The sequence below is a fragment of the Lichenostomus cassidix genome, chromosome Z (assembly GCF_008360975.1).
Source record: "Lichenostomus cassidix isolate B80296 chromosome Z, HeHo_3.0, whole genome shotgun sequence".
Classification (NCBI taxonomy): domain Eukaryota; kingdom Metazoa; phylum Chordata; class Aves; order Passeriformes; family Meliphagidae; genus Lichenostomus; species Lichenostomus cassidix.
Genome location: NC_139511.1, coordinates 74362522 through 74373420, shown reverse-complemented (window position 1 = coordinate 74373420; position 10899 = coordinate 74362522). Strand labels below are relative to the sequence as shown.

The following is a 10899-nucleotide window of genomic DNA, read 5'->3' as shown; positions in this document are numbered from 1 at the left end:
AATTTTATTTTGATTTTTAGAGTTTATTTTGGATTTTTATTTGGATTTTTTGAGTTTATTTGGATTTTTAGAGTTTATTTGGATTTTTAGGTTTCCAAACCCAACTGGTTGTTGGAATTGAGAAGTTTTTGCAGCAAATTGAAATTTATTAATCCAAAATTTCATCATTTAATTATTAAATTAAATTATGAAATTCTAATAATTTAATAATAAATAAATTTAAATCATTAAATAAATTGAAATCATTAAATAAATTGAAATCATTAAATAAATTGAAATAAAAAAATAAATTTAAATAAAAATAAATTGAAATCATTAAATATATTTAAATTATTAAATAAATTGAAATCATTAAATAAATTTAAATAAATAAATTGAAATCATTAAATAAATTGAAATCATTAAATAAATTGAAATCATTAAATAAATTGAAATCAGTAAATAAATTTAAATCATTAAATAAATTGAAATCATTAAATAAATTGAAATCATTAAATAAATTGAAATCATTAAATAAATTGAAATAAATAAAAATAAATTGAAATCATTAAATAAATTGAAATCATTAAATAAATTTAAATAAAAAATAAATTAATAAAAAAAAATTTAAATCATTAAATAAATTGAAATAAATAAAAATAAATTGAAATCATTAAATAAATTGAAATCATGAAATAAATTTAAATAAAAAAATAAATTTAAATCATTAAATAAATTTAAATAATTAAATTTAAATCATTAAATAAATTTAAATAAATAAATAGATAAAAAATAATAATTAAAATAAATTACTAAACAAAATATCAAACCAAACCCACATTTCAAGAACCTCCCAGCCCAAAACCCACCAAAAAATCTCCTCCAACACCACAAAAAAACCCCCAAAATTCAAATTTCCCCAAACTCACAGTTAATATTTTCTGGTAATAAGTGATTTTGACTCGCACAGGATAAGGTTTGTTGCGGAAATCTCGCTGACAGGAGGCCAAGGATTGGGTGGATCCATCGCTGGGGGGAAAAGAAAGCAGAAAATTTGGAATTTTGGGAAATGAGAATTTTGGGAAATTGGAATTTTGGGAAATGAGAAGTTTGAGAAATGAGAAGTTTGGGAAATTGGAATTTTGGGAAATTGGAATTGAGAGAAATGAGATTTTTGAGAAATGAGAATTGAGAGAAATGAGAATTGAGAGAAATCAGATTTGTTAGAAATTAGATTTTTGGGAAATCAGAATTTTAGGAAATGAGATTTTCGAGAAATAATCAGATTTTTGGGAAATTGGAATTTTGGGAAATGAGATTTTTGAGAAATTAAAATTTTGAGAAATGAGATTTTCGAGAAATCAGAATTTTGGGAAATTGGAATTTTGGGAAATTGGAATTTTGGGAAATGAGAAGTTTGGGAAATCGGAATTTTGGGAAATTGGAATTTCCGGAAATGAGATTTTTGGGAAATGAGAATTTTGGGAAATCAGAATTGTGAGAAATCAGAATTTTGGGAAATTAAAATTTCGAGAAATGAGATTTTCGAGAAATCAGAATTTTGAGAAATGAGATTTTCAAGAAATCAGAATTTGGAGAAATAATCAGAATTTTGGGAAATTGGAATTTTGGGAAATGAGAAGTTTGGGAAATGAGAAGTTTGAGAAGTGAGAAGTTTGGGAAGTTGGAAGTTTGGGAAATGAGATTTTTGGGAAATTGGAATTTCCAGAAATGAGATTTTTGAGAAATCAGAATTTTGGGAAATAATCAGAAGTTTGGGAAATGAGAAGTTTGGGAAATGAGAAGTTTGGGAAATTGGAATTTTGGGAAATGAGATTTTTGAGAAATAATCAGAATTTTGGGAAATGAGAAGTTTGGGAAATTAAAATTTTGGGAAATTAGAATTGTGGGAAATCAGAATTTTGGGAAATGAGAAGTTTGGGAAATGAGAAGTTTGGGAAATGAGAATTTTGGGAAATGAGAATTGTGAGAAATTAGATTTTTGGGAAATCAGATTTTTGGGAAATTGGAATTTTGGGAAATCATCAGAATTTTGGGAAATCAGAATTTTGAGAAATTGGAATTTTGGGAAATGAGAAGTTTGGGAAATCAGAAGTGTGAGAAATTAGATTTTTGGGAAATCAGAATTTTGGGAAATTGGAATTTTGGGAAATGAGAAGTTTGGGAAATGAGAAGTTTGGGAAATGAGAAGTTTGGGAAATGAGAAGTTTGGGAAATTGGAATTTTGGGAAATGAGATTTTTGAGAAATAATCAGAATTTTGGGAAATGAGAATTGTGAGAAATCAGAATTTTGGGAAATCAGAATTTTGGGAAATGAGAATTTTGGGAAATTGGAATTTTGGGAAATGAGAAGTTTGGGAAATCAGAAGTTTGGGAAATAATCAGAAGTTTGGGAAATAATCAGAAGTTTGGGAAATGAGAAGTTTGGGAAATGAAAAAAAAAAAAAAAAAAAACAAAACAGAATTTTGAGAAATGTGATTTTCGGGAAATCAGAATTTTGGGAAATAATCAGAATTTTAGGAAATCAAAAAACAAAAAACAAACAAAAAAACAAAACAAAAAATCAGAATTTTGAGAAATGAGATTTTTGGGAAATAATCAGAATTTTGGGAAATGAGAATTTTGGGAAATTAAAATTGTGAGAAATCAGAATTGTGAGAAATCAGATTTTTGGGAAATGAGATTTTCAGGAAATTATCATTGTGAGAAATCAGAAGTTGTTTGGGAAATCAGAATTGTGAGAAATCAGAATTTGGGGAAATCAGAATTTCAAGAAATCACAATTTCGAGAAATGAGATTTTCGAGAAATCCTCATTTTGAGAAATCAGACTTTCACCATTCCAAAAGCCAAAAAATTCCCTCCAAAAAAACCCCTAAAAATCCACTTACTTCTGATGGTCATACAGCAGCTTCCCATTGTTGCCAACAACAACCACTCCAGGATTGTTTTTCTAGGGAAAAAATTAAAATTTTTTCATTATTTTCCCACCAAAAAGACAACTTGACTTCTTCATTTCATCCCTTCCAGCAGGAAAAATAATCTCCCAGTTCTCCCCCAACTGGGAATTGTGGGAATTCATGAACAAGAAATTAATTTTTAATATTTTGGACCAAATTTTCTTTCCAACCAACCTTCCCATCGTTGTCAAAAGAATCGAAGAAAATCCCAACTCCATTCCACTGATCAGCAGCTCCGAAAACAGGACCTTCCAGACCTTGTTGTTCTGTAAACCAGATGGCCTGAGAAGGGGTAAAAATCAGAGAAATAAATCAAAATTTAATATAAAATTTGGGTTTTTTGCCTTTTTTTTGAAAGCTAAGCTCCTCCTACCAGCCCGTCGGCTCCCAGGCGACCTCTTCCCGTCACTCGGAAAGTCACTTCCACCTCCCAAAATTCGAAAGTGGATTTGTTTTTGGTCCACACGGAGCCTTTTTGGCTTTTCAGGGAGGTCGTGAGGCGGATTTGATCCGTGCTTGGGATGGCATCTGGGGAAGAAATAAAAATATTTTTATTTTTCTGTTCAGCGGTTTGATATGAAAAGGTTGAGAGGTGGTTGAATGGAAATGAAAAATGGAAATAAAGTTGTTTTTTTGGGGGGATTATTTTCTCTAAAAGTTCACCATAAAGTTCTTTTATGCCACTTGCAGCATAAAGGAAAAGTCGAAAGGAAAAGTCGAAAGAAAAGTCCAAAAGGAAAAGTCCAAAAGGAAAAGTCGAAAGAAAAGTCGAAAGGAAAAAAGTCAAAAGGAAAAAAGTCCAAAAGGAAAAGTCAAAAGGAAAAAAGTCCAAAAGGAAAAAAGTCCAAAAGGAAAAAAGTCCAAAAGGAAAAAAGTCAAAAGGAAAAGTCAAAAAGGAAAAGTCAAAAGGAAAAAAGTCCAAAAGGAAAAAAGTCAAAAGGAAAAAAGTCAAAAGGAAAAAAGTCAAAAGGAAAAGTCCAAAAGTCAAAAAGGAAAAAAGTCAAAAGGAAAAAAGTCAAAAGGAAAAGTCCAAAAGGAAAAGTCCAAAAGTCAAAAAGGAAAAAAGTCAAAAGGAAAAAAGTCAAAAGGAAAAGTCAAAAGGAAAAGTCAAAAAGGAAAAGTCTAAAGGAAAAGTCGAAAGGAAAAATCAAAAGGAAAAAAGTCAAAAGGAAAAGTCAAAAGGAAAAAAGTCCAAAAGGAAAAGTCCAAAAGGAAGCCAAGGAAGAGTAAAAATAAAGTTAAATTCCCGAGTTAACCGGTAGCAACTCAATCAAAGCCTCTAGTGCCAAAAAACCCTAAAAACCACAGCAGGGAAACGAGGCGAAGGTGGAACCGGAAAGGTTTTGGGGAAGATTTGGAATAATTTGGCAGCTTTTCTGAGGTATTTTACCCTCAGGAAAAGGAGGAAAAACCTTCCAAAGCACCCCGGAAAGCGATACGAGCCGAATGATGAAAAGATATACAATTTATCCGCTAGGAAAACGAAGGATTTTGATGCCACATCCGCGCTTCCCCTCAGCTCCCCTCAGCGCAGCCCTCAGACCTCGGCGACATCCCGCCGCCCTGTCCCCCTGTCACCACCCGGCCCTGCCTCCCCTCCGGAGCGCCACTCACTGCCCGTGTGCAGCCAGAAGGGCACCGTGCCGTCCGCCTGCGCCAGGTGCGGCCCTTTGAAGCTGTACTTGTACTCGAAGCGGCGCTGCGGCGCTCCGGAGGAGGAGGAGAGCGCCGGGCGGCTGAGGGCGAGCAGCAGCAGGAGCAGCAGCGGCACTGCCGCCGCCGCCATCTTGGCCGGCCCTGAGGGGGAAGGCCGCGGCGGGCCAGCGGGGCGGCCGCTGATTGGGCGAGAGGGAGGGCGGGAAGGGTGAAGGGGCGTGGTCGGAGTGAGGGAGAGGAGCGGAGCGGCCGCTGATTGGGCGAGAGGGGTGGAGGGGCGTGGCCAGCGTGAGGGAAAGGAGCGGAGCGGCTCCTGATTGGGCGAGAGGTGAGGGCGGGAAGGGTGAAGGGGCGTGGCCGGCGTGAGGGAGAGGAGAGAGGCGGCAAGCCGGCTGAGGTGAGGGCGGAGCGGGGCGGGAACCGGGCTGAGGTGAAGGTGGAGCTAGCGGGAACCGAACCGGCGTGAGGGCGGAGCGGGGCGGGAACCGGGCTGAGGTGAGGGCGGAGCGGGGCGGCAAGCCGGCTGAGGTGAGGGCGGAGCGGGGCGGGAACCGGGCTGAGGTGAGGGCGGAGCGGGGCGGGAACCGGGCTGAGGTGAGGGCGGAGCGGGGCGGGAACCGGGCTGAGGTGAGGGCGGGGAGCGGACTGGGATGAGGGCGGCAAGCCGGCTGATGTGAGGGCGGGCTGGGCCCGGCGTGAGGGAGAGGAGCGGGGCGGCAAGCCGGCTGAGGTGAGGGCGGAGCGGGGCGGGAACCGGGCCGGCTTGAGGGCGGAGCCGGGCGGCAACCTGGCCGGCTTGAGGGCGAGGAGAGAGGCGGGAACCGGGCTGAGGTGAGAGCGGCAAGCGAGCCGGGCTGAGGGTGAGGAGCCGGACGGATCCTCTCGTTCTCCCGCTCCGGTTCTCCCTCTCTCCTGCTCCAGTCCCGGAGCCTCCCGGCGAATTTGCGCGGTGCCCGAAAGCTAAACAATCTGTACCATCGCCCTTTTTTAACCAAAACACGCGCTGTTTGCAGAGAAATCCGCGCTGTTTGTCACAAGATGTGAGGCAAGCAAAGCTCAGGGGACAGGCAGCTGGTGACAGAGGTGACAATGGTGACAATGGTGACACCCGACGGTGCCAAGGTGAGCCACACGAGGGGTTTGGCACACAGCTCTGCGCTCAAAGTTCCTTTTTCACTCCCTCCGTTTCCATTTCTCAGCCTGCCTCAAAGCCTCACTTCACAATAAAATATTTCTTCTTCGGAGTGGTTTTTTTTTTTCCAGTTTCTCTCCACCCTTGGCTTTCGTTCTACATTTTCCACGCTCATTTCATCCTGACATCCCTTCTTTCGCTTAATCTGTGAGCAATTGAAGAGCCGCTAAGTAGGCGCAGAGCCTGCTCAAGGAGAGGATGATCTCGGAGGCAATTCTGGGGGAGATTAAGTTCTTTTTTTTTCAAGTGGCACCGGAGGAAAGTAAAACCTGAGATTCTCCTTTTTTTTATCCACACAAAGGAGTGAGCCAAGACCTTGAGATCAGAATTTTGGGCGATCAGAATGGTGAGAAATCAGAATTTTGGGCAATCAGAATGGTGAGAAATCAGAATTTTGGGCAATCAGAGTGGTGAGAAATCAGAATTTTGGGAAATCAGAATTGGGAGAAATGAGATTTTTCGAGGAATCGGAATGGTGAGAAATGAGATTTTCGAGAAATCAGAATTTTGGGAAATCAGAATTGGGAGAAATGAGATTTTTCGAGGAATCGGAATGGTGAGAAATGAGATTTTCGAGAAATCAGAATTTTGGGAAATCAGAATTGGGAGAAATGAGATTTTTCGAGAAATCGGAATGGTGAGAAACGAGATTTTCAAGAAATTATCATTTTGGGAAATGAGAAGTTGTTGGGGAAATCAGAATTTTGGGAAATCCAAATTGCGAGAAATCAGATTTTTAGGAAATCAGAATGGTGAGAAATGAGATTTTTCCAGAAATCCGAATTTTGGGAAATCAGAAGTTGTTTGGGAAGTCAAACTTGTGAGAAATCAGAATGGTGAGAAATCAGAATTGTGAGAAATCAGAATGGTGAGAAATCAGAATGGTGAGAAATCAGAATTTTGAGAAATGAGAATTTTGGGAAATCAGAATTGTGAGAAATCAGAATTTTGAGAAATGAGATTTTCGGGAAATCGGAATTTCGAGCAATCCGAAATTTCATTTTTTGCGACTGTAAAAAATATCTTAAATATTACAGTTTTAAAACCACAATTCCCATTTTCAGCCCTTTTTTCCCTGCAACAACACCTCAACCTCCCAAACCATTCCAATTTCGCGAGTAATTAAAGGTCACACGGGAGGATCGAGAGCTAGATCGGCTCGGATGACGCGCGGGGGAAGCTTTGTCGCCATGGCAACCCGGCTGGTGACGCTCAGGTCAGCCTGGACAAGTCCCACAAGCCCTCGGGGTGGCTTTGGTGACATCCCAGCGGGCGACGTGTCGCTCTTTGCGTCAGCAGCCCTTGCTGGGTGGCCTTTTTCCCCCTAAATTCCCAGTTTTTTTGGCCCAAATTCCCATTTTTTCCCCCTAAATTCCCAATTTTTTCCGCTCAAAATCCCATTTTTCCCCCTAAATTCCCATTTTTCCCCCTAAATTCCCAATTTTTCAGCCCAAACTCCCAATTTTTTCGGCCGAAATTCCAATTTTTCCCCCTAAATTTCCAATTTTTTTGGCTCAAATTCCCAATTTTTTCAGCCCAAATTCCCAATTTTTCCCCCTAAATTCCCAATTTTTCCACCCAAATTCCCAATTTTTCCGCCCAAATTCCCATTTTTCACCCCCAAATTCCCAATTTTTTCAGCCCAAATTCCCATTTTTCCCCCCTAAATTCCCATTTTTTTCGGCTCAAATTCCCATTTTTTCCCCCTAAATTCCCAATTTTTTTGGCCCAAATTCCCATTTTCCCCCCTTAAATTCCCATTTTTCTCCCCTAAATTCCCAATTTTTTCCGCCCAAATTCCCAATTTTTCCCCCCTAAATTCCCAATTTTTTCAGCCCAAATTCCCAATTTTATCAGCCCAAATTCCCATTTTTCCCCCGTAAATCCCAATTTTTCCCCCAAATTCCCAATTTTCCCCCCTAAATTCCCATTTTTCCCCCCTAAATTCCCAATTGCATTTCAACCTTAGGAACCGCCAAACCCCCAAACTTTTCCATCCAAACCAGGATTTCCAGTTTTACATCTTTATTTAAAACTTTTTCAACTTTTCTCTCCCAAAATTTCCATTTCTCACCTCCCTCCTTTCCCTCCTCTCTTTATTTTCCACCAACAGCACTTCGGCTGAGTTTTGCTTTGGCATTTTCAGGTTCATTTTGGGTTTTTTAGTGGTTTTTTTGTCATTTTTTCCCCGCTAAACCCTCATTAACTCCACTCATGCTGCCTCGCTCTGTTCAACAACCCTTTTTTTTTAAATTATTTTTTAAATAAAACCCAACCAATTAGCGCCTCATCAGCCTCAATTAAGGCAGACAAAAGCCGTGTAAAGATAATTTCATGAGGGACATCGCGGAATCACTTAAGGCAGCGCCGAGCCCTTTCTATTCACCACCTCCCTCTTGCTTTCTGGATACATTTAAACCTTTTTTTAATTTTATTTTGATTTTTTCTGGGAAGCCTAGCCTCCCAACAATCTCAGAACCTCTCCTTCAAGGCCCTACCTAAACAATCCCAGATTTGTCCCTTCCAGCGCTTCCTTCAACTTCTTTTTTTTTTATTTTCCCCTCCGACAAAAGCGTGTTTTCAGAAACTCGGCCCGAAGAAGTTAAAGGCTGCCTTTATCCTCATTAAGTGCTCCGCTTGTACTGTCTTCTAATTACACGCCGAGGGCCAACAATGCCTTTTATTTTTATTTTTTTTTTTAATCAATGGAGTGCTTTGGAGCAGTTCATTTACTCCCTGGGCTCACCGCTCCCCCCGCAACCATTAATTAGTGGGGAAAGGAACCCTAATTTCCTCTCTCTCTCTCTCCGTTTTGCTGCCCTTGTTTTTTCCGCGCAGGCTTGGCTGAGCCTCCATAATGAAATTACCTCATTAAGGCTTTTTGTATTCTCGCCGGGTAACTCCTTCAAGCTCTTCATTGAACTCTGGGCCTTTGATTAGCGCATTTGATTTATTTTTTTTTTCTTTTCCCCTCCTTTAAATCTGGGCAGATTTAAATTCTTACGCTGACGCGAGGAGCGAGTTATAATTGGATACAAGCAGCGCTTCGGGGGAGATTAAAATGCTTTCCAAGGCTGGCCTAGCTGCTCTGCCGGCTATTAACTGCGTCCTGCGAGTTTTTCCCACTGCCGGGCTTGGGAATTAACCGGAGCAAATAAAGTTGAATTTTCTTTATAAAGTTGGTTGCATTTATCAACATATTTCCTTGCGGCAAAACTCAACCTGCCCCATTATCCCACCCTGACCTCGTTGCTTGGCTGGTAATTTCGGGTTTAACTTTGCAAAATTTACCTGTAGGGCTGGGAGGAGAAGATTTTGGGAAATCCCAAAGATTGGCCGAGGATTTGCTGTGTTTGGGGTTAATGGGGAAAGCATCAAACCGGGAGGATTAAAGAGAGAATCGTGAATCCTTTATTGTCTTTCTTCTCCTTCCTTTTGTGCCCAGCTCGTGTCCCACAATACCTGAGATGCATTATGTGGATAATATATATCAGATATGTAAGAAATTGCATATATTTTCTATATATTATATATTTATTGCATATTAGATACAATACCTGTACACTGTGTTATTATTTTGTTACAACAGGAGCCACAAGGCACGGTGCTGTTTAATTCGAGAATCTTTCCCACCTGCTCTGTAAAACCATCTCGGCTTTGGGTTTAATTTCTCCTCCCAGCGGGAGCAAACCCTTTGTTATTTATTTGTTGCAAAATCGAGGCAATTTCGAGGTAATTCCCGAGCTCGGCTTTCACCACCAGCTGTGTCCTGCTGCCCTCTCACGGCTGGATTATCCACATCTCATTCTCCTCCTTTTTCCAGGAATGTTGCCATCAGCACCACCTTTTTGGAATTCCCACCTTTCTGGGCACAACAAAACTCCAGCATCCCGAAAAATCTCCGGCATTTCCCTCTTCTCACTCCGCTGGAAGGAAAATGCCACAAGGCCTGGCTTTTGAACCTCAAATAGTCCCAAATGTGGATTTGGGGTTGTTCTGTCTGCGCCTTGTGTCCACCGGACGAGCCACGCTGATAATTGCATTCCTTTAAATATGAATTAATAAAAAATAAAAAACAGATATCAGATGGGAGGAGCGAGAAGGAAAAAAAACCCGAGTAAGGGAATATCAGAGTTTCCTATCTTTTTTCCCCCCTCAGGTTTTCTCACCTTTTTCCCCCTCAGGTTTTCCCCTCAGGTTTTCCCCTCAGGTTTTCCCCTCAGGTTTTCCCGCCTTTTTCCCCCCCTCAGGTTTTCCCGCCTTTTTTCCCCCCCTCAGGTTTTCCCGCCTTTTTCCCCTCAGAGTTTTCCTGCCTATTTTTCCCTCCTCACATTCCCAGTTTTTCCTTTTGAATTCCCATTTTCCCCCCCTAAATTCCCAATTTTTTTCGGCCCAAATTCCCATTTTTTACCCCCTAAATTCTCAATTTTTTCGGCCCAAATTCCCATTTTTTCCCCCCTAAATTCCCAATTTTTTCGGCCCAAATTCCCAATTTTCCCCCCTAAATTCCCAATTTTTTCGGCCCAAATTCCCTTTTTTTCCCCCTAAATTCCCAATTTTTTTCCGGCCCAAATTCCCATTTTTCCCCCCAAAATTCCCAATTTTTTTCGGCCCAAATTCCCATTTTTTCCCCCTAAATTCCCATTTTTTTTCCCCCTAAATTCCCAATTTTTTCGGCCCAAATTCCCTATATTTCCTCCCCAAAAATTCCCTATTTTCCCATCTGAATTCCCGATTTTTCCTGATCCATGGAAAAAAGGAAGAATTCCCTGGATGAAAAGGTAGGAATTCTGGGGGAAAAAAAAAAGCAGAAATCCAGGAAAAATGGGGAAAATCTGGGGAAAAAAAAGGGGAAAATGAATGGAAAAATGGAGAAATAGATGGAAAAATGGGAAAATTCATGGAAAAACAAGAGGAAATCCTGGAAAAAAGGGGAAAATCCATGGAAAAATCCCCAGAATTTCAGGAATTTCACACCGAGCCAAAAATTACAGAATAAATTCATTTCTTTAATAATCAAATTCCGTTAAAAATCCCATAAATAAATCAGGATGGAAATATAAAAACAAATCGAAATTTTTAACCCCAAA

At 40.2% G+C, this 10899-nt stretch overlaps 1 protein-coding gene across 1 annotated transcript in view; it reads right to left on the bottom strand.

Annotated features, from left to right (window-relative positions):
* LMAN1 (lectin, mannose binding 1) overlaps positions 1 to 4747 on the bottom strand; it is a 15726-nt gene extending 10979 nt beyond the window's left edge. Inside the window, exons 1-5 of the mRNA XM_085043465.1 lie at positions 4576 to 4747; positions 3335 to 3489; positions 3136 to 3243; positions 2893 to 2954; positions 909 to 1008 (exon numbers count right to left, since the gene is read on the bottom strand). Coding sequence (XP_084899591.1) covers positions 909 to 1008; positions 2893 to 2954; positions 3136 to 3243; positions 3335 to 3489; positions 4576 to 4747 — 597 coding nt within the window. The remainder of the gene's footprint in view (positions 1 to 908; positions 1009 to 2892; positions 2955 to 3135; positions 3244 to 3334; positions 3490 to 4575) is intronic.
* Between the last annotated feature and the right edge of the window lie 6152 nt (positions 4748 to 10899).